We start from the raw sequence: 21,050 nt of genomic DNA on the forward strand, positions 1-21,050 counted from the left end.
AAAACTCTTTTAGCCCCTTGCTTATTAAGAATCTATCTACCTCTGCCTTAAAAATATTCAAAGACTTTGCTTCTACCGCCTTTTGAGGAAGAGAATTCCAAAGACTCTCAACCCTCAAAGAAAAAAATTCTCCTCATCTCTGTCTTAAATGGGCGACGCTTTATTTTTAATCTGTGACCCCTAGTTCTAGATTCTCCCACAAGAGGAAACATCCTTTCCACATCCACCCTGCCAAGACCTCTCAGAATCTGATATGTTTTAATCAAGTCGCCTCTTACTCTTCTAAACTCCAGCGGATACAAGCCTAGCCTGTCCAATCTTTCCTCACAAGACAACACACCCTATTCCAGGTATAAGTCTAGTAAGCCTTCTCTAAACTGCTTCCAACGCATTTATATCCTTCCTTAAATAAGGAGACCAATACTGTACACAGTACTCCACATGTGGTCTCACCAATGCCCTGTATAACTGAAGCATAACCTCCCTACTTTTGTATTCAATTCTCCTCACAATAATTTATAACATTCTATTAGCTTTCCTAAATATTTGCTGTACCTGCATACTAACTTTTTGCGATTCATGCACTAGGACACCCAGATCCCTCCGCATCTCAGAGCTCTACAATCTCTCACCATTTAGATAATATACTTCAATAATTGCAGCAATAATGGACAAGGAACTCCATCCAACTAATACAACATGTAATTTGCAGCTAGCATTTGGTCAAAGGCAAATTAAAGCACTGCTGTAGATCAGCTGCACATGTTCTCTTGAGGAAGCATTGAACTAGAAGATGGCGCTTGCATAAAAACTGTAAAATGTCAAAAATGCATTGTACAAATGGCTACACTTTGAATGTTCTTCATTGACTGTGAAGTATGATGGGATATTGTTGGTCAAAAAAGGCACTATATATATGCAAATTCAATATAAAATCTGTAGGGTATATTGTGACATAACAAAGAAATGCTGTTTTAGATCATCAAGTTTTTTTTTTCCATGTAGTTCTTTGGCTCACTTTCAGCCCATCCATTATAAAATTATTTCAATTGAATTAATAAGAAAAATGCATTTGTCTAATTTTGGTATGTAAAGTTTAAATGAAAGTTTCTGCTGCAGTGGTGCTATAAAAGAGACTGTGTCCCATTCGGCACTAGACCAGAGGGAGTGGATGGGGCCTGGGGACCCTGGTCATCATGGGGAGAGTGCAGCAGGACATGTGGAGGTGGAGTGTCATATTCTGGCAGGCAATGTGATAGTCCAAGGTAGGTAAATAACATAGCATTGATAAAAAGTTGCCTAAATGGATGGTAATTTTATCAGTTTAATTATTTTCTTTACAGCTGTATTTTCAATTTTCCTCCTTTTATTATACTCCACATACTGAGGATAAGTTGAGTTGTGGAACGGTGTAAATTTGCAGGCATTCTGGCATCTTACCTCCTTTACTGCATCCTATAGAAATGGCCCTCAAGCAGCCAAATTTAATTTGATGTAATTGTAAGTTTGGAAAATCCATGAATGTAAAAATACATTTTCTATTCTGTTAACCTCTGAATATCATTGTTGCTCCTGTTCCTCTCAAAGATTTGATCGGGAGTTGGCAGTGTATCTTTATGCATTTCTGTGAAGTGTTTAAGAACTACCAATCACTTCATAGGTTAAAATGAAGAAGGCCTCTGATCTCCTCATTCCAAAATATTAACCTTACCATCTTTACATGACAGTATCTTAGTTTCTTAAATAATTCCAATGGCCTTCTATTGCCACCTGTTCTATCTGTTAATCATTCTCTATGCAAAGAAATACTTTCTGAGGATGTTCAGTCACTAGGTATGCAATGCTAAGGCAGCCAGAAAGTTCGAATAAATATTGCAAAAGGTGGTCTGCCAACCATGTGACCAATAAAATAAACATTATTAAAACGCTTGCATATGCAAATACTTCCTGTTGTCAATATTTTTGGTAACATTTTATCAACATTTACAATGTTAAAATGATATTTAACATTTATAGTGGTAATACGAATATGTATATTGTTGCCTGTCACAATGTATTTGGGGGCTTTGGTCACTAGAGTTGAAAGAACTACAGCAATCTTTTTTCTTCAGTTGGTTAAGCTCGTCCTCTGCTCCCGCCCACACTTCCATGTTTCAAAGAACAAAGAACAGTACAGCACAGGAACAGACCATTCGGCCCTCCAAGCCTGCGCCAATCTTGATGCCTGCCTAAACTAACACCTTCTGCACTTCCGGGGCCCATATCCCTCTATTCCCTTCCTATTCATGTATTTGTCAAGATGTCTCTTAAATGTCGCCCATCGTATCTGCTTCCACCACCTCCCCTGGCAGCAAGTTCCAGGCACTCACCACCCTGTATGAAAAAAAACTTGCCTCGCACATCCCCTTTAAACTTTGCCCCTCGCACCTTAAACCTATGTCCCCTAGTAACTGACTCTTCCACCCTGGGAAAAAGCTTCTGACTATCCACTCTGTCCATGCCGCTCATAACTTTGTAAACCTCTATCATGTCGCCCCTCCACCTCCGTCATTCCAGTGAAAACAATCCGAGTTTTTCCAACCTCTCCTCATAGCTAATGCCCTCTAGACCAGGCAACATCCTGGTAAACCTCCTCTGTACCCTCTCCAAAGCCTCCACGTCCCTCTGGTAGTGTGGCGACCAGAATTGTACGCAATATTTTAAGTGTGGCCTAACTAAGGTTCTGTACAGCTGCAACATGACTTGCCAATTTTTATACTCTATGCCCCGACCGATGAAGGCAAGCATGCCGTATGCCTTCTTGACTACCTTATCCACCTGCGTTGCCACTTTCAGTGACCTGTGGACCTGTACGCCCAGATCTCTCTGCCTGTCAATACTCCTAAGGGTTCTGCCATTTATTGTATACCTCCCACCTGCATTAGACCTTCCAAAATGCATTACCTCACATTTGTCCGGATTAAACTCCATCTGCCATTTCTCCGCCCAAGTCTCCAACTGATCTATATCCTGCTGTATCCTCTGACAATCCTCATCATTATCCGCAACTCCACCAACCTTTTTGTCGTCCGCAAACGTACTAATCAGACCAGCTACATTTTCCTCCAAATCATTTATATATACTACAAACAGCAAAGGTCCCAGCACTGATCCCTGCGGAACACCACTAGTCACATTCCTCCATTCAGAAAAACACCCATCCACTGATACCCTCTGTCTTCTGTGACTGAGCCAGTTCTGTATCCATCTTGCCAGCTCACCTTTGATCCCGTGTGACTTCACCTTTTGTACCAGTCTGCCATGCGGGACCTTGTCAAAGGTTTTACTAAAGTCCATATAGATAACATCCACTGCCCTTCCTTCATCAATTATCTTCGTCACTTCCTCAAAAAACTCAATCAAATTAGTAAGACACGACCTCCCCTTCACAAAACCATGTTGTCTCTACTAATAAGTTCGTTTGTTTCCAAATGGGAGTAAATCCTGTCCCGAATAATCCTCTCTAATAGTTTCCCTACCACTGACATAAAGCTCACTGGCCTATAATTTCCTGGATTATCCTTGCCACCCTTCTTAAACAAAGGCACAACATTGGCTATTCTCCAGTTCTCTGGGACCTCACCTGTAGCCAATGAGGATGCAAAGATTTCTGTCAAGGCCCCAGCAATTTCTTCCCTTGCCTCCCTTAGTATTCTAGGGTAGATCTCATCAGACCCTGGGGACTTATCTACCTTAATGCTTTGCAAGACACCCAACACCTCCTCCTTTTTGATAATGAGATGACTGAGACTATCTGCACTCCCTTCCCTAGGCTCATCATCCACCAAGTCCTTCTCTTTGGTGAATACTGATGCAAAGTACTCATTTAGCACCTCGCCCATTTCCTCTGGCTCCACACATAGATTCCCATCTCTGTCCTTGAGTGGGCAAATCCTTTCCCTAATTACCCTCTTGCTCTTTATATATGTATAAAAAGCCTTGGGATTTTCCTTAATCCTGTTTGCCAATGACTTTTCATGACCCCTTTTAGCCCTCCTAACTCCTTGCTTAAGTTCCTTCCTACTGTCTTTATATTCCTCAAGTGCTTCATCTGTTCCTAGCCTTCCAGCCCTTACAAATGCTTCCTTTTTCTTTTTGATTAGGCTCACAATATCCCGTGTTATCCAAGCTTCCCAAAACTTGCCAAACTTGTCTTTCTTCCTCACAGGAACATGCTGGTCCTAGATTCTAATCAGCTAACGTTTGAAAGACTCCCACATGTCAGATGTTGATTTACCCTCAAACAGCCGCCCCCAATCTAAATTCATCAGTTCCTGCCCTCAGTTTCAGCTACTTTAAACTGGATTTTCAGATTATCACCTGACAAATGCTGCACTTGGAACCCCCTTGCCCATTTGAAGCCCCACCACTACCATTTACAGCCACCCAATCAAATTTTGGGCCATACCCTATCTGAATCCCAGTTTTCTCTTTCGGTATAATAGCCTTGGTTGCTTTCATTGGTGGTACATTAGTTGCCTTCTAGCCTACCACTTTTGGCCTCACACCACCCACACAGTGACCCTAAACCCCAAATTTCGATGATGCCTTAAACCCAACCATTTCTCCTCCCTCTTCTCAAAGCCTACTTTCATGTGCCAATCCTTTTGTTTGAGCTTTGTCCCACTGACATTTCCTGTATTGACTAAGACTAGGAATCTTTCTTTAAAAACATTTAAACTCGTTATACTATATAAATATAAGCTATAAACTGTTTAGCTGCCTTTGCAAGCTCAATGACTATTTCTTTAACCAAAGAGTCTTTTACAGTGAGCACGTTTTTACCATTACAGCATGTATGTATGATAATTGATTATAATACTTAGAAAAATAAACTGCTGATGAAACTGGCAGAAGATAGTTCACAACCATGGGGACAGAAAACAGTGGTAGCCAAGGTAGGAAGGGAGTCTTAATTAACTCATACCTGCTACTGCATTAATTCAGTAGTTTATTTATGTGTTTGCTGTTCTATGAATTTAGTATGCTGCCTACTCTGATTTTTTTTTTGGTGTGCCAACTGCTCCGTTGATTTATTAATTTATTGGCATCCATTGCTCCTTTAATTTATTGATTTATTTTTGCCTGCTCCATTATTTTATTAATTTGGTGCAACTTCTGCTCTGTTAATTTGTTGATTTGTTTATCTATGAATTTATTAATTCAGTATCATCTACTTCTCTATTTCATTCCCATGTTCACTCCTGTATTAATAATTGGTGCTCCATGCTGTGTGAATTTAATTCAATGGTGTTGACTGCTCCCTTCATTTCTACAGTAATTCACTGGCACCTACTTAGCTAGGCTGCAATTTTTATAAGTATTCTTTTCCTGTCAGTGATATATTTTCTTGTTGTGATTGTGTGAAGTCCAATATCAATAACATAATTTGTTCCAATTTAAATCACCAGTTAACTTGGTTATTTTTGAGGCTGCATTTGCTGACAATGCTACCGCTAGGTGGCGCCGCTGTGGCACATGCACCATTGCAGTATGTGCCATTAAAACGTCACAGTCTGTGACTTTAGGCAGCTGCCAGGACTAAAGATGGCGCTGCTCAAATAATCACACGGAGGCAACCTAACAAACACATGGCAGCACACAATGGCCGGAGTGAGAAAGCGAGCGAGCGGGCCAGGGGGGGGGCGTGGAGTAGAGCGGGCCGGGGAGGGGGTTTGGTGGAGCGGAGCGGGCCGGGGAGGGGGGGGGGGCGGAGCGGAGCGGGCCGGGGAGGGGGGTTGGAGCGGAGCGGGCCGGGGAGTGGGGGTGGAGGGGGGTTGGAGCGGAGCGGGGAGGGGGGTGATGGAGCGGAGCGGAGCGGGCCGGGGAGGGGAGTTGGAGTGGAGCGGAGCGGGCCGGGGTGGGGGGTGGAGCGGAGCGGGCCAGGGAGTGGGGGGTGGAGGGGGGTTGGAGCGGAGCGGGCCGGGGAGGGGGGTGGTGGAGCGGAGCGGGCCGGGGAGTGGGGTTGGAGCGGAGCGGGCCGGGGAGGGGGGTGGTGGAGCGGAGCAGGCCGGGGAGGGGGTTGGAGCGGAGCAGGCCGGGGAGGGGGGTGGAAGGGGGGTGGTGGAGCGGAGCGAGCCGGGGAGGGGGGTTGGAGCGGAGTGGGCCAGGGAGGGGGGGTGGGAGGGGGGTTGGAGCGGAGCGGGCCGGGGAGGGGTGGTGGAGCGGAGCAGGCCGGGGAGGGGGTTGGAGCGGAGCGAGCCGGGGAGGGGGGTTGGAGCGGAGTGGGCCGGGGAGGGGGGGTGGGAGGGGGGTTGGAGCGGAGCGGGCTGGGGAGGGGGGGTGGAGCGGAGCGGGCCGGGGACGGCAGGGAGCGGAGCGGCTGGGAAAAGGGCGAGCGAACGGGCCGGGTGGGGGGGAAGCGGCCAGAGAGGGCAGCGGGGTGCGGGGGGGGGGGGTGGGGAGCGGGGAGCGGAGTGGCCGGAGAGAGCGGCCGGTCCCCGCACCCGGCAACACCAAGGTCTTCGGCCGCACGCTCCCTGCAGCTCTCTACGGCCTCTCGCTTCCGGCCCCCTCCATCCAGCCGTTCCCTCCAGCTGCAGATCCCCCATGCAGCCGCTTTCTCCCCTACTTCTCAACTGTCCCGAAGATGCACACGACACACGATGACATCATCAGCGCATGCGCTAACCAATCCTGGCAAGCTGGAACGCAGCGCATGCGCAGAGAGCAGGAGCCCGTCTGCGCATGTGCGCACCGCGGCGCAGCCTGATGACGTCACTGGTGGCCAGCGTTGTCAGGAATCACTTTGTATTTTTTAATCTTTATGCTAATATAGTGGCAGCTTCTCTTATTAGGATATTGTAAAGGTCTTGATTTTCTATGTGTAATGCCACAGTGGATCAACTAGTATGCACAGTGGAATTCTTGTTACTATTACCCTAGTGCATTTTTAGACAGCAAATGATAAAATCTTCACTATAAAAGAAAACAATAAATTAATTCTAATCCTGCTAAGTATTCAGAAAAGAGAGACTTTTGGTAGTGATGAGAAATCCGTATAAAACGACACCAAGTCGCACCAATGGTGATGAATGGCTGCCATCCTGTGTAAATAATTGGAGGGATGGGTCACATGGTATTCACATACAAATCACGCTACGACACCACAATGCATCTTACAAATTGGGCACATGGTTCCAACAGAACAATAGTTATCAGATTAGCAATGCTAGATTTGTTCATATGACTTCCAGAGGCCAATTAAATCAGTGGAGGCAAAATGGAGTTCCAAGTGCTTTGATTAATGATATTTTGAAAAGCAACATGACCAAATATGTCAACTACGTTTACAGAAATAGGCTGCAACTGATTTCTTAATAATGTATCGATATTTATTTCCCACTCTAGACCAACTATTGGTGGGCGATACTGTCTTGGAGAGAGGAAGCGCTTTCGATCATGTAACATTGATGTAAGTAAATTGTCTCAATAATTATTTGAAGCTTTAGTTTACAAACAACAATGGTTTTTAATGCATCATTACACAAATTTAGACTGTAGAGGCAATTATGTGAATAGTAAAAACATCACTGAATTCTGAAATATATGCTGAAACTGAGACACGAGTGAATAAATAAAGTCCTTTATCAGATGATTTAATCCTTAGCTGGCAGTCTGCTTCTCCACTGGCTCCTGGATCTACCTCTTCTCTACCCACTCCAAACTGGACTACTCTTCACTGGCTATCAGTTCTTCCAAGTTCCCCTATGCCTTTTGAGTGGGCTTCACTCTACCACTTCCTCTGTCCCTTGGACTCTAATTTTGAACTGATCACATTGTCTCCTCTCTGTAATCTGCTTTGTCTAAATCTTAGTATTCCCAATGAAAATTTACGACTCCAATTTCTCTTTTGATCTACTCCAGGTCTTGTTCTCTTCTGTCCTCTTCCCTGCACCTGGCCATGCCATCTTTCATCTCCATTATCACATCTATCTTGATTCTTCTTCCCACCCACCATTACTTACCAACCTACTTACTTTACTGCCACCAGCCAGGCTTGAAACTCTTGTGCTTGATCCCTCGCCTTCAGTCTCAAATGACTGCACGAGATGCTGCTGGGGAGATGACGGCATAGTGGTAATGTCACTAGTAATCCAGAAGCCCAGACTAATGCCCTGGGGACATGGGTTCAAATCCCACCATGGCAGCTGGTGGAGTTTAAATTCAATTAATAAAATAAGTTAATTAATAAAAAAAACCTGGAATTAAATGCTAGTCTCAGTAATTGGTGCCATGAAGCTGTCATCGATTGTTGTAAAAACCTATCTGGTTCACTCGTGCTTTAGGGAAGGAAATCTGCCGTCTTTACCTGGTTTGGACTACATTTGATTCCAGACCTGTAGCAATGTGGTTGACTCTTAACTGCCCTCTGAAATGGCCTAGCAAGCCACTGAATTGTCAAGGGAAAGTAGGGATGGGCAACAAATGCTGGCCTTGTCCGCGACATCCACATCCCTTGAAAGAATTTTTAAAATGTTGACCTACCAAAATGAATTTGCATGTAAACCTGTGAGGTACCAAACCTTGGACTCAACAGCTACTTGAACCCTTGAGCTGATCCTTCGGGCAGCAGGTTGCAGCTTCTATTATTATACTAGCTCTGAATTGTCCTCATTTGTGCTCTGTGCATCAACTACACCTTCTAAACTAAATTTCCAGAATGAATGTATCTCTGCTGCTGCTTATCACTGTCATATGATGCTAGGACCATGGCACATATTCCCTCTGGGGTTTCCATGTCAAGGGCACAAATAAAATCATAAAAAGAATATATGTTACAGTGCTGTCATTAAAACATCACTTCACACTCAAATAATGTGGCAAAATGTAATACTCTTCTGGTGTGAGACACTATGCCTGTTTTAGTTAAAGAATGAATGCGTAAGCAGAACGGGGGGAAATTAAATTATATTAGAAGAACATCTGCGGAGAGACTTCTGTTCGCCCCTCCTCCATTCCCTCATCTGCCTACAGGTCTCTCTCCTCAATGAGATAATACTTCCTGTACTCCTGCCACTTATAATTGCTGAAGCCTGTTACATGCTTGCTTCAAGTAGACAGAAAAGGGACATAGGTTGGAATGAGTGTGTGTTACCCAGTTGGACAGACTTACTTCTGTCTTGTGGGAATTTCTGAACATGCAGCATAAAGGTAACTAGTTGGCAGCATCTTTGAACCTTGCCATAATTCATGGAATAACTGGAATTGCAACAATCGAGGGTTGGCAACAAAAATGTGGACATGGAAGTACATTTGGAAAACAGGTGAAAAGTGGACAAAATGCTGGTCAAGTGCAGGATTATTATTAATTTGTTTTTCCCTATGTCTAGGGAAATAACCCTATTACTAGTTCTACCCTTGAGTAGAGAAAATGAGTATAGAAAATGGTATCAAGATTGCTAAGCATTTTATTAGATTACCAAATCACAAGCAACAGATCTCAACAATACTCAGAAATGGTTCAGAACTCAGGTTGACCAAACCATCTCTTCTAGAGGAGGGCCCAGCAGCGTATACCAAAGTGATTCTTCTTTGTCTTCATCTTCTGCCTCTCCTGAAGATAGCACAGTTCATTCTCCTTTGTACAGTTTTGAGGTAACCTGATCAATTCCCTTTTAAGGAGCTTTTCTTTGTTTGAGCCTTGTGGCTTTTGACTGCCATAAACGGGGGTCTTTCTCTGACTTGCTGATGGCAGTGCACTGTTCAAGTTGTGCTTTCCTTTGTCAACAAAGTCTGTGGTATGCAATTATTGGAAAACGCTTTTTCCCCCATAATCCAAAATTAGAAGGGGCCAAATTAACAATTGCAAAAATTCAGTTGCTTGGGAAGTTAACAGTCTAAAACTTGAAGTGTGATGACATCCAACTTAGGCAATCCTTTGGAGATCTATATATTTTTTGAAAATTTGCTCACATTCTGTGGGATTGACGCTTGCTACCACCTCCAATTGTGTTAGTGCAACACTACTTTTCACAGCAGGATGCCTCACACAACCAATGTTCTGGCCAACGTTTTATGCTTCTGGACTTTGGAGTTTCATATTGAAATGGCATCATTTTACACTTCGTCTTGTTGTAGCTATTTCTCCACTTGAAATAAAAAGTCCTTTAAGAGCTACTGTACAAAATAATCCACGCCTTGACCTCACCCACACTGAGTGTTGCGTGCCCAGAGTGCTATAATATGTTAATAAACTGAACATAGAGTATGGTACAAATTCATGTCTGTGCACCATAGGTGCAGGTAACACCCAGTGATCAGAGATTCTGGTGTCACTGTGCTGAGACCATATTTACACAACCATAATTTACTTGTTTTTTTAGACAGCATTAGATTCCTTTTGTAAGCTAGTAGGGAAGGTTAAGGCTCATGGAATAGATGGTCAATTTTCTAGATGGATTGAGAAGTGACTTAGTAATAGAAGAAGAGTAGTGATAATGGAAAATGCCCATATGTTGTCATTTATCCATTTATTTTATCCCATCCATCCCCAACTCTAGTAACTACAGCAGGCAGTGCATACTTACCTTCTGACCATCTGTTAGTTGGGCAGGTGCAGGGCGAATTGCAAAAGAGCAGCTCATCAAATATGGCTATACCATTGCTTGGAGATACCACTCTACAGGACATCAACCCTCCGACTATCGACAAGTCCTGGTAAAAGAAAGCAGCTTAAACCAAAAAAAAAGAACTTGCAATTATATAGTACTTTTCATGACCACTGGAGGTCTCAAAGTGCTTTACAGCCAATGAAGTGGTTTTGAAATGTGGCCATTGTTGTAATGTAGGAATCACAGTACCCAAATTGCACACAGCAAACTCCCACAAACAGCAATGTGTTAACAACCAAATAATCTGTTTTTATAGTGTTGATTGAGGGATAAATATCGGCAGGACACCAGCAATCCTCCCAGGCTCTTTAAAGTAGTGCCATGGGATCCTTTATATCCACCCAAGCAGGCAGATGGGGCCTTGGTTTAACATGTCATCAGAAAGACAGCATCTTCAATAGTGCAGTACTCCCTCAGTACTGCACTGGAGCATCAGCCTTGATTTTTGTGCTCACATCCTGGAGTGGGACTTGAACCCAGAACCTTGTAACTCAGAGGCAAGGATACTACCAACTGAACCACAGCTCCACCAGTTTATGTAAGAGTTTTACTGGCACAGTGTAGGTCCCAGCATTGGGATCAAATGCGTGTTCTGAGCCCGCAGCAGTGGGACCGCAGAGACTATTTTACCGGCGCCAACAATTGTGAGGCTGCTGGCGGTACTGTGTTCAATTAAGGACAGCAGCCAGCCTCTCCAAGCTGCCGGCCCAATCAGAGGGCTGGCAGCTTCTGCAGCACCACAGATATAGGTGGGCACTGCTGAGGCTACAAGGGGAAAGAGAGGGCGCTTCCATATTGAAGCACCCTTGCAGGTAAGTAGCAACTTTTTTTCTGTGCCTGGGCCAGGCTGACAGGCCACAGTGATTGGAAGAGTAACCCCTCCAGCAGCAACATTGGAATGGCAGGGGCTACCGCCATTAGGTGCCTCCGTGGGCCATTGAGCAGCCAGAGAGAAAGACTTCCCCAGGAAGCTGCTGGAAGGCCGCCTCAATGTATTTGGCAGTCTCCCTATACGGCATAGGTGGGTGCCGTCACAACGCTGGGAAAATGCCAGTGGGTTCGTAAAATGGCCATCAGTTGGCCTGTTAATTGGGTTATTGTCTGACTGCCTGTCTGTCTGCAGCCACTGCCATTCCCGCCTCTCGTATTATCCCTTGACAGCAGGAAGACATCAGGCTTCCCTCCCAACACCTTCCGTTGCCATTTTACCACCCCTGCCATCTCCCAGCCCATCTCCAAAGCCCTGGTAAAATTCCGGCTGGTGGCCTTTCGGCAGAACTGGATAAACTTAGAAATGTAACAGTGGTTAAGTGAGTAGAGAGGCAGGGTAAGGGAGAGGGGGAATAGAACAAAAGGAGATGGTAATGGGACAAGTAAAGAAGCAGAAGATTGGTTTAGAGAAATTAAGTGAAACTAACGCGAAACTAACAAAATCAGCACCCCTCCTAAAAAGATTGACACTAATATTTACGGGGAGGGTTGGCTTACCCAAACTATTTATATTGAAAATCAACAAATCAAACCTAATGTTTGTGGAAATGATAATGGATTTTCCATGTAATGCCCACCAGTCAAAAAAGGCGTGTAGTAACTCAGTGGACACAAAGGGTGAGAAATTCATTTGCGTACTACGCAGGTCTACCCTGCTACTCCGGGAACAGCCCGCATGACATTCTTCATTGATATGGGCATGCATAGTTGCACCCATGCATGCACCCGAGCACGTTGGATTGGCACTGTCCTGATGTCACACAGCCCAACTGACTGAAGTGACGCCAGGATTCCTAATTTGGACAATGCGGGTCCTGGCAACATCTGTGTTGTCCACTCCTGGAAAAAAAAATGAAATAGCAAGATGGACCCTGCATTATTTAAAGGGCCAGGCACCCTGATTGCAGGTAGGTAAACTTTATGGAACCTTTTCTATTGGAAAATATCTGAATGTGGGCTGGATTGCTCTTGGAGATGCTTTGAGCCTTTTACCAGAGAGTGATGTCACATCCTCACAGGGATGGCAGAGCAGTAGAAGACCTGCCCACACAAAGGCTGCAACAGGTATGGAGGCAGCAGTGGTAGTGTCAATGTATCTGCAGCGCAACAGGGAGATGGTGCAGAGGCTGTAGAGACGGCAAGCTCTCTGTCATGCCCTCTGCCAAGTTGGAGCCAGACTCCTGCATTCTCAACAGTGACAGGAGGTTGTATGGCAGGCCAATACAGCCATATCTTGGTGAGCGTGCCCATCACCGTTCTCCAGTATGCCACCCCATTGAGGTACTCGTCTGAATCTTCTGCAGTACTTGTCTGCCACCTCGTCCTCTGGTGAGCTGGCAAACAAACCATTCTTTACCTCTGGCCTGCTTGCAACCCACTTATTCCCAGTGACTCAACATGTGCTGATCCCAACTCTTTGCTAGTCTCCAAGGTAAGTGCAGTGCCAGCGTCTGAGCTGGTGGCTGCCAGTGTCAGATCAAGTGACGGACGGAGTCTGTTCATCAGAGCTGTGCTGTTGCTGTCTCCCTTCCTCCTTAGGTTGCTGTGGCTGGCCAGGTGGCAGTTCTTGGTTATCTTGGGTAACAAAAAAGGGGAAGGGGATGGGTTGGGAAGCAAGCGGTCCATGGACACACCTTCAGCAGCTTGTTTATCATGCCAGATAACAGGATAAGAGTGTGCTGGGAGTTGAGAAGAGGCACAAAACTGGAAGATGCTGTCATCCTTAATGTTCTCAGTGACACCTGAGGCTGCGGGTCCCATCACAGCCAGCACCATGATGTGGAGAACCATCTCCTTTGTAAGGCTGAGGAGATGCAGGCTTCCTTGTCCCCCACCGACTCTGCTCTACTCCCTTCTATTGTGTGCCACCTTGTCCTGCAAGAGAGAGGGCAGAACGTCAGTGGTTGTATTGCACTGTGTTTGAGTGGTGTGCTTGCCATAGCTGGAGGTATGTGTAGGCAGTGAGGGATAGGTGTAAGGCTGGCAGCATTGGTAGGTATCTGACAGTAAGGCGGACTATCTGGATGATAGGCATGTGTCCTGAGTGCCAGGGAGTGCTGCTCGGTGAGTGATGGATGTGTGGCGCATCGAGCAGCATGAGAGGTTGGTGGTGTGGTGGGGAGGAGGTGTCATGTGAAGATGCAGTCACTGACATTGACCATCCACGTGAGGTCATTAGACTTCTTGTGGCAATGCTACCACAAGGTCCTCAAGTCCAGTCTCCAGGAGTTGACTTTCCTGACCACATGCTCCCACTCCATTCCAAGGGTGGTCCTTGAGGGTATCCTGGCCTCTAGCGGGACCATGGCATCTTTCCTCCTGCCTACCTGCATCACTAATGTTTCCAGTGGTGCATCCATCATTCTGGTGCCCTGAAGTTCAGTTTGAAAGAATTTCCATTGCAGCAATTGTTTTTCCACTTTCCCTTTAAGAGGCAAGACTGCCTGCACCATGTGGTATGTAGCTATGCTGCCGGCACCTCCAGCAGTGTTCAGGAGAGGAGACCAGCACTCGAGGTGCAGGGACTTGCTCCACAAACATTTGGTTGAGGTGAGTAGACGAATTTTGTGTCTTACCCACCTCCATCTGAACTGGCATGCCACAAATCACGGCCGCCATGCTCAAATATCAGGGTGAATGATTTTCGTGTCCAATACGTTTATATACCATAGTAATCTTGGTGCGATATATAAACTTTTTCTAGTCTTATATCCTGAAACCTTCCAAAATTCTTTTAATTTGTGTGGGTACAGCATGGCCAATTCCACCTATGGAGGGTGATCATTGGTGAGCACCAAGGTGATCAATTCACTTAGGTAGGTCCCTTTTCAAGTTTTTATTCAACTACCCAGGCACATGTCAGAAGCCATTCATTTTTAATTTTAATTAATTAGATAATAAACTGGTTTCCAATTCCGTGTTGTATTTCTTTTGCTGTTCTCTTAAATCACCAAAAGAAAAACTTGTTTTCTGATATCTGCAGCTATCAAGAATCTTCCCTTGCACATTAGTCTTACCTGTTTGTAGATTTTAGCACATCTATTTCTGTATATTGTTGTGTCATTGTGATACTAGACGCCTGTCTTAATTGGAAATTAACAGCCAGTAACAACTGAGGGTATAAGACCTTTCTTTAAATTTCAAATTTAACATCATGTAAGGATTAATCCTTTTCGTTTCCCCAGAATGTATGTAATATGTCCAAAATGGGTCAGCTTTTCCTACAGAGAGAATGCACCAGGAAAGTCGGAGGCAGCAAACTAGAAAAGAGGGGTTGGGGTGCAGGGGAGGGGAGAGAGTGAATGAACCAGAGCAGGAAAAAAAGAAAAACCAGAAAGAGAGCCAACTTGCAAAGGAGGGAAGGAATAGACTAGAAAACGAGTGAAAGGACACAAATTTTAAAAAAAGACAGTGAACTTCAAAAGAAGCAAGAGTGAAAAAGACAGAGCAAATGAGAAAAGGAAATAATGTGAAAGGAGTGGAGAGTATAGAGAAATGCAAGAGAAGCAGATAAGGAGAGATGAGTGCAAAAGGAGAAAGATAAACAGTGAAGCAAAAGAATCTTCCCTTAAAGCTGAACTGACACTCAGAAAACCACATTTTCCAATGTTTTTGCACTCCATGATCTCTTGCTGCTTTATATCCTGATCTTTTGTCTTAACCCACCACTCACCCCCACCCCCCAATAGCTCAATGCTCATAGGAAAAAATGTCAGTAGTTTTGCCCATTAACACTAACCTCCGTGTTATCTTCTTTTGCACCGCACTAATCTCTTGCTGAAGACTAATCTCTTGGTTGTATGACACTCAAAGATTTTCAAAAAGCATCTGGAGCATTTTGATTTGACTCCAACTATGCTGCTGGCTGCTGGTAGCTGTTGCCAATTTTTGATTGGATGTTTTGAAATTGTTGTTTTTTATTTGTTTGATGTGTTGAATCTGTACCAGTTCAGGTGTCGTTTCTTCCTGTTTCACGAGTAAGAAGTTTAGAACAACAAGGTGCAAGTGTGACACAGACATTGAGTATAACAGGTGTGATGTCTGAGATGTGGCTTAGGAAGTGTGATAGCTAAAGCGAGACATTTGGAAAAATGTATAGATTTGTACCTTGTTTATATTATTACTTGCAGCTCTCCCATCATGTTAAGTCAGATGAAATGTAATATAAAGACACGAGTTTTACACCATGTAATGCACAATATATTTTTCGATAAAGACGGAGCTGTGCACATTTAAGGAAACAAAGTCACACATCTGGTGATGTAAACAGATGGTCAGGTTATGCAGAGTTGGTTGTCGTTAGAGAATATAAAGTGCTCGTCAGTTTTGGCTCTGGAACATAAGCACCCAGCAATTAAGTAACTGGCTTTTTTTGTTTTTTTTTAAAGATTCTTTTGCATCTGCAGCAAAGTGTGCTGTCTGCAGTGTGATGTCTGCGCACTGAGGTGTCATTTTTAATATATTACTAGAACATCCTATGGTGCTGCTCTTGGTAAGTCAGGAACATTATATCATGTAAAGTGTAGGTGTGTGTCATTTTTAAGTTACACGTTTTGGGGGTCTTTTTGCTCTCTTTTACACTAGATTTATTTTCTGGATTCAATATCATTGGCCACTCCCATAGGTGAGCCTTTGCTTCCTATGATTCCAGAAAATGGTTTTATTTGCTTCATTTTTTTTTGTCACATCAGCTAGCCCTTAAAAGTTCAGAAGACTTCAGTACCAGCAATGCAGTGCGCATGAAGACCAGTACTGCATTTATTCTTGTCATGATAGTGCATCAGCATTTACATTTTAGGGACAACACTGATGTTAGATGACCATGTTTTGCTCTGAAGGACAATATCCCATTACAATAGAGGAGCACAGTGATGAATGTAATATAATTATGTAAAAGCTTTTTGGTCAGAATACAATATAAATGCAACCCCATATAAGTAAGGCCGTAGCTTCTGCACTAACCACTGACAATTAAACGTTCTTTTCCAATTGCTGAGAAAGCTATTTCCCATGGCAATAAGACACAGATAGAAAATTGAATTAAGCACTAGTTAAAATGGAAGACATGGAGAGTAGGAGTTAATGGGAATTTCTCAGTGGTTGGAAGTGGATTTCACTGTTCCGGGTTCTGTCCTGGGACCGCTTCTGTTCGCTACGTACATTAATAATTTGGAGATGGGGCTAGACGGGATATTGTCTAAAGTTTCAAATAGGACACATAGTAAATAAAGAATTATGGAGCAAAATACTGCGGATGCTGGAAATCTGAAACAAAAACAAGAAATGCTGGATTCACTCAGCAGGTCTGGCAGCATCTGTGGAAAGAGAAGCAGAGTTAACATTTCGGGTCAGTGACCCTTCTTCGGAACTCCGAAGAAGGGTCACTGACCCGAAACGTTAACTCTGCTTCTCTTTCCACAGATGCTGCCAGACCTGCTGAGTGAATCCAGCATTTCTTGTTTTTGTTAAAGAATTATGGAGGTTCAGGTTCACAAGGCATTAAGAATAGGGCCACAAGTGGATAAGGCCATAAAAAGCTAATGACATACATTTTAAAGCAATAGGTGTAGAATATGAAGTTCAAGATGTAAAGTGAAGCTATATAATACCTTGATAAGGCCACAGTTGGAGTCCTGCGTGCAGTTTTGGGCTCCACAATGTAAGAAGAACGTTGAGCCAGTAGACAGGGTACAGCACATATTGACTAGGATACTCCCTGATATGAAAAAAAACTTCAAAATTTGGGGTTGCTTTCATTGGAATAGGGCAGATTATGGGGTGATTTGTTGGAGATATTTAAAATTATAAAAGAATGGCACAGGATAGATAGAAGCAGACTGTTAGTTTCGCATGATTGAGGGGTCTAGAATGAAGAGACATAGATACAAAACTAACTGTAAAAGCTGCAGGACAGAACGCACAAGAAATCTTCTTGCACATTGGTTGTAAGGCTGTGAAATGCACAACCTGAATCAGTGATTGAAATAGAGAACATGTCAATGTTTAAAAATAGGTTAGATAGGCAGTGGAAGGAAAGGGAGATAAAGGTATATGGAAGTGGGGTGACACGTGTTTTCAGGACTATCTGACCCCTTTAGATGGGCTGAGCAGCGTGTATTTGCGATGCAGCTTCTGTTATTCTATGTAATCTACACAGCACTGCATGGTCTTGCCTTTCTTGGAGACCAACATCATGTGCAACGTCCATCTCTGCAATGGCTATATTACTCCCTGGTTCAGCATATACTGTACTTCTCTAATACATCTTCCATCACACTTTATGATATAGGGTATGCATGCTAATACACAGGATTCAAAATTCCTGTATTGATCTTGTGGACAAGCTGATTTGCAGAGACTGGTTTACTCAAGAGCAGCGATCAAAATCCAAACAACCAGTTTGCTGTTTCTGTATGGGAGGTAACTGAGCTGATATTATCTTGTATACTGAAGACTTATTTTGCTCTCAGATAAGAGGGTCTATAATCCTGCCTTGCTTGGCTTTCCTCCTGTCATTTGCCTGCTATTGATATTTCATTAACATGTCCTGTGATTGTATGGTTAAAAAAAACATCAGGCTGCATTGAGGTCATTGAAGCTTCATATAAGTGTACTCTGCAGCAAACTCCCTGCATAATGTATGTAGCCAAGACACCTTCACATACATTGAAGCCAAGGTATCTGCTGCATCAATTAAAACAATACCAGAAGAACCCAGAGCTTTGCATAAATGAATTGATGGTACTCGGAAAGCAGGATTCTTTTGTAACAAACCATGGATAACACCAGTCGAGAATCCAACAGCTGAGGGTGGCTTTGCGTTAGCCCTACAGTCCGCAGGTTTCCTGATCCTCTGTTGCCACCTCCACTTGCTCCTTGACACTGTGTGCTTTAACAAGTGCTCCTCCCTCAACCTTTATATCTAACATGCACGGAAGGAAACACCTGTATTACTGCTTATCACAGGCGGAGTGAGTGCTGCAGCATACTGTGAAGTGGTACGTTCAGCATCTTCAGGGATTGTATCTAGCTGGTCTTCAGGGACCTCACTGGAAACACAATAACATGAAGTATTACAGTGGTGTCAATAATAGACCTCTGCTAACAAATGTTCTAAATGTGACTGTTCAATACATGGCATGCTGTGATTTTGTGCTGCACGCTAAAGACTGGATTTTACCAAGCCCTCAACATTGGGTTCCATGGCAGGGGGGTGGTGCAGGAAGATGGTTCCGGCAGAGGCCCGCCACAGAGGCTGACACCGTGAGGGCCTGGCCCGATCCTCCCGGCAGCGGTGAGGCTCCGTGGTGGCACCCCCGCCGCTGGGTGGTGGACCTCAATTTCCATATTTAGATTAATAAAACGAATTCATTTAAATATACTTACTCGCAATCTTCTGGTCCCACCGCGATCTGCAGCACAGCGGCCAACACTCCTGCGCCTTCAATTCCCTGACTGGGGAAAGCAGGCTTGACACTGGTGGGGAGGAGGGAAGTTACGATTTTCAGTGTGGGTGGGGTGGGGGGGGGGGCAAATCAGATGAGCATTAAACAGTGAAGGTGAAGGTGGGAAGGAGTGAACTTTCAACTTTGTACAGTCTGTGGCAGGGGGAAAGTCAAAATTCAAAGGTAAGTGTTTTGGTGGGGGGGAAAGGGTAAATACCTAATATAATTTTTACTGGGGGTTAGCAAGGGATGTTTCAATTTTATTTTGTAAATTATGGTGGGGGGTCACTTTAAAAATTCAAATTTGCTGGCAGGGCTGGCTGCCCTTTAAATATTGGTGATGCCATTGCTGGCAACGGACTGTCCGCCCCCTCCACATGATTCATCAGACTGCCATTTTTTAAGCCCCGGCCTCTAAAATCCAGGCCTATGTTTGTGAATGCCATTGTGAATGACAGAGTGCCTAAGTGAATCTATGAGTAGGAGGAGGGGGAATAGGTTTTGAGCTGCATTATATCCTCTTACATAATCCTCTCCAATGGATCCACCAATTCTAGTCCATTATTTCCTCAAGATGGGTTTGTAGCTTGTGGCGATGGGGAACCATCTCTGTTTTTTATCTCTTGCTTTTATCACATCACTTTTAGTTAGAATCATATTTTAGAGACCAGTCAGTCATCAGTCCTCTGCTGGCTCTTTGTAGGAGCTAACCATTTCATCCTACTTCCCCGCCTTTTCCCATACCATTAAAAAATATTATTTTTCAATATTTACACACTTGCTTTTTTAAAAGCTATTATAGCTTCTGAGGGTATAATGTGAGGGCATTTATGGACAACCACACAGTGTGGAAGTGGAATCTCATGTAGGCCAGACCAGGTAAGGGTGAGAAGTTCCCATTCTTGACGGACATTAGTGAACCAGTTAAATTTTTGCTAGCAGACCAATTTGCAGATTTTATTTGAATTCTCTATTACAACCTGCCATGGTGGAATTCAAGCTCATGACCTCAGGGTTGCTAGTTCAGTAGTACAACCTACTGTACCTCATATTGGAGAACTAGGACCATGTTATTGAATCCATAAAAAGATTAAAATAAGCAGAGAGGAGGCAAAGGGACACTTGTAGGAAAAGAAAGGCACAAACTATTTTCTATTTTTTGTCTGTGAGTAAAACCACAGGAGTTCAAACTATTTTGTGAAAAACATTGTGCATTATATAAGAAAACGGCACAGACTCGGTGGGCCGAAGGGCCTGTTTCAGTGCTGTATCTCTAATCTAAAACACTTCTATTATAAAACAATGTATCCTCTGACTTACTGTGAGCAACACCATGATAATGTAGGCAGAGGGTTTACCACTTCTGTGCTCCTCAGCCCTTGATTTTCCATCCTTTCACCTTAATGGGCAGCAAATTGTAGGCTGACAAACACAGAATTGGAAAATCCAAGCCATAGTTTTCTTTTAAACAGGAGAACTTGTACAAAATTAATTCTTACACAATGGGAGTGTACAATCAGTTGATAAACTGTAAACCATTACTGATTAGAAAGTATACTTAACATTTCATCCAAATTATATGTTTGAGCTAACTAATATTGTTTCTTAGTGTTTAGTTTATGGGGTCCTATATGCAGCATAAATATCTCATTTTATCTGTCCGCAATTGTATATTCACTCACAATTACTTGGAAAATATTTTTAAAATGTAAAATTTTATTTATATGAAATCTGAGACCACGAACTTTGTTATCACAGCATATTGAGAAGCTTTGCCATGGACCAATTGTTTAATGCAAGTAAGCTACTACTCATTGGTGTAATCAAGTTATCAATGGCTTGTCATTAAGTGAATTTTTTTAAAACAAAAAAATTACATTGCTCTACTTGCAAAAGATAATGAGGTCGATTTTGACTTCGCGCGAGAATATAAAACGGGTGATTTTTTTCCCCCATTGAAGTG

The 21,050-nt window shown here is 43.7% G+C and overlaps 1 protein-coding gene and 1 long non-coding RNA gene across 3 annotated transcripts in view; one reads left to right on the forward strand and one right to left on the reverse strand.

Moving 5' to 3' along the window:
- Positions 1-15,480, reverse strand: part of LOC137351690 (uncharacterized) — a 49,647-nt gene extending 34,167 nt beyond the window's left edge. For both annotated transcript variants that reach the window (XR_010969559.1, XR_010969558.1), the window contains exons 1-2: positions 15,382-15,480; positions 10,569-10,695 (exon numbers count right to left, since the gene is read on the reverse strand). This is a non-coding gene — a long non-coding RNA (uncharacterized lncRNA). The remainder of the gene's footprint in view (positions 1-10,568; positions 10,696-15,381) is intronic.
- The window catches only part of adamts10 (ADAM metallopeptidase with thrombospondin type 1 motif, 10), a 202,042-nt gene that overhangs the window by 124,759 nt on the left and 56,233 nt on the right, over positions 1-21,050 (forward strand). Inside the window, exons 14-15 of the mRNA XM_068016396.1 lie at positions 1,120-1,265; positions 7,390-7,453. Of these exons, the coding sequence (XP_067872497.1) occupies positions 1,120-1,265; positions 7,390-7,453 (210 nt within the window). The remainder of the gene's footprint in view (positions 1-1,119; positions 1,266-7,389; positions 7,454-21,050) is intronic.

The sequence above is a fragment of the Heterodontus francisci genome, chromosome 36, assembly GCF_036365525.1.
Source record: "Heterodontus francisci isolate sHetFra1 chromosome 36, sHetFra1.hap1, whole genome shotgun sequence".
NCBI classification, from domain to species: Eukaryota; Metazoa; Chordata; class Chondrichthyes; order Heterodontiformes; family Heterodontidae; genus Heterodontus; species Heterodontus francisci.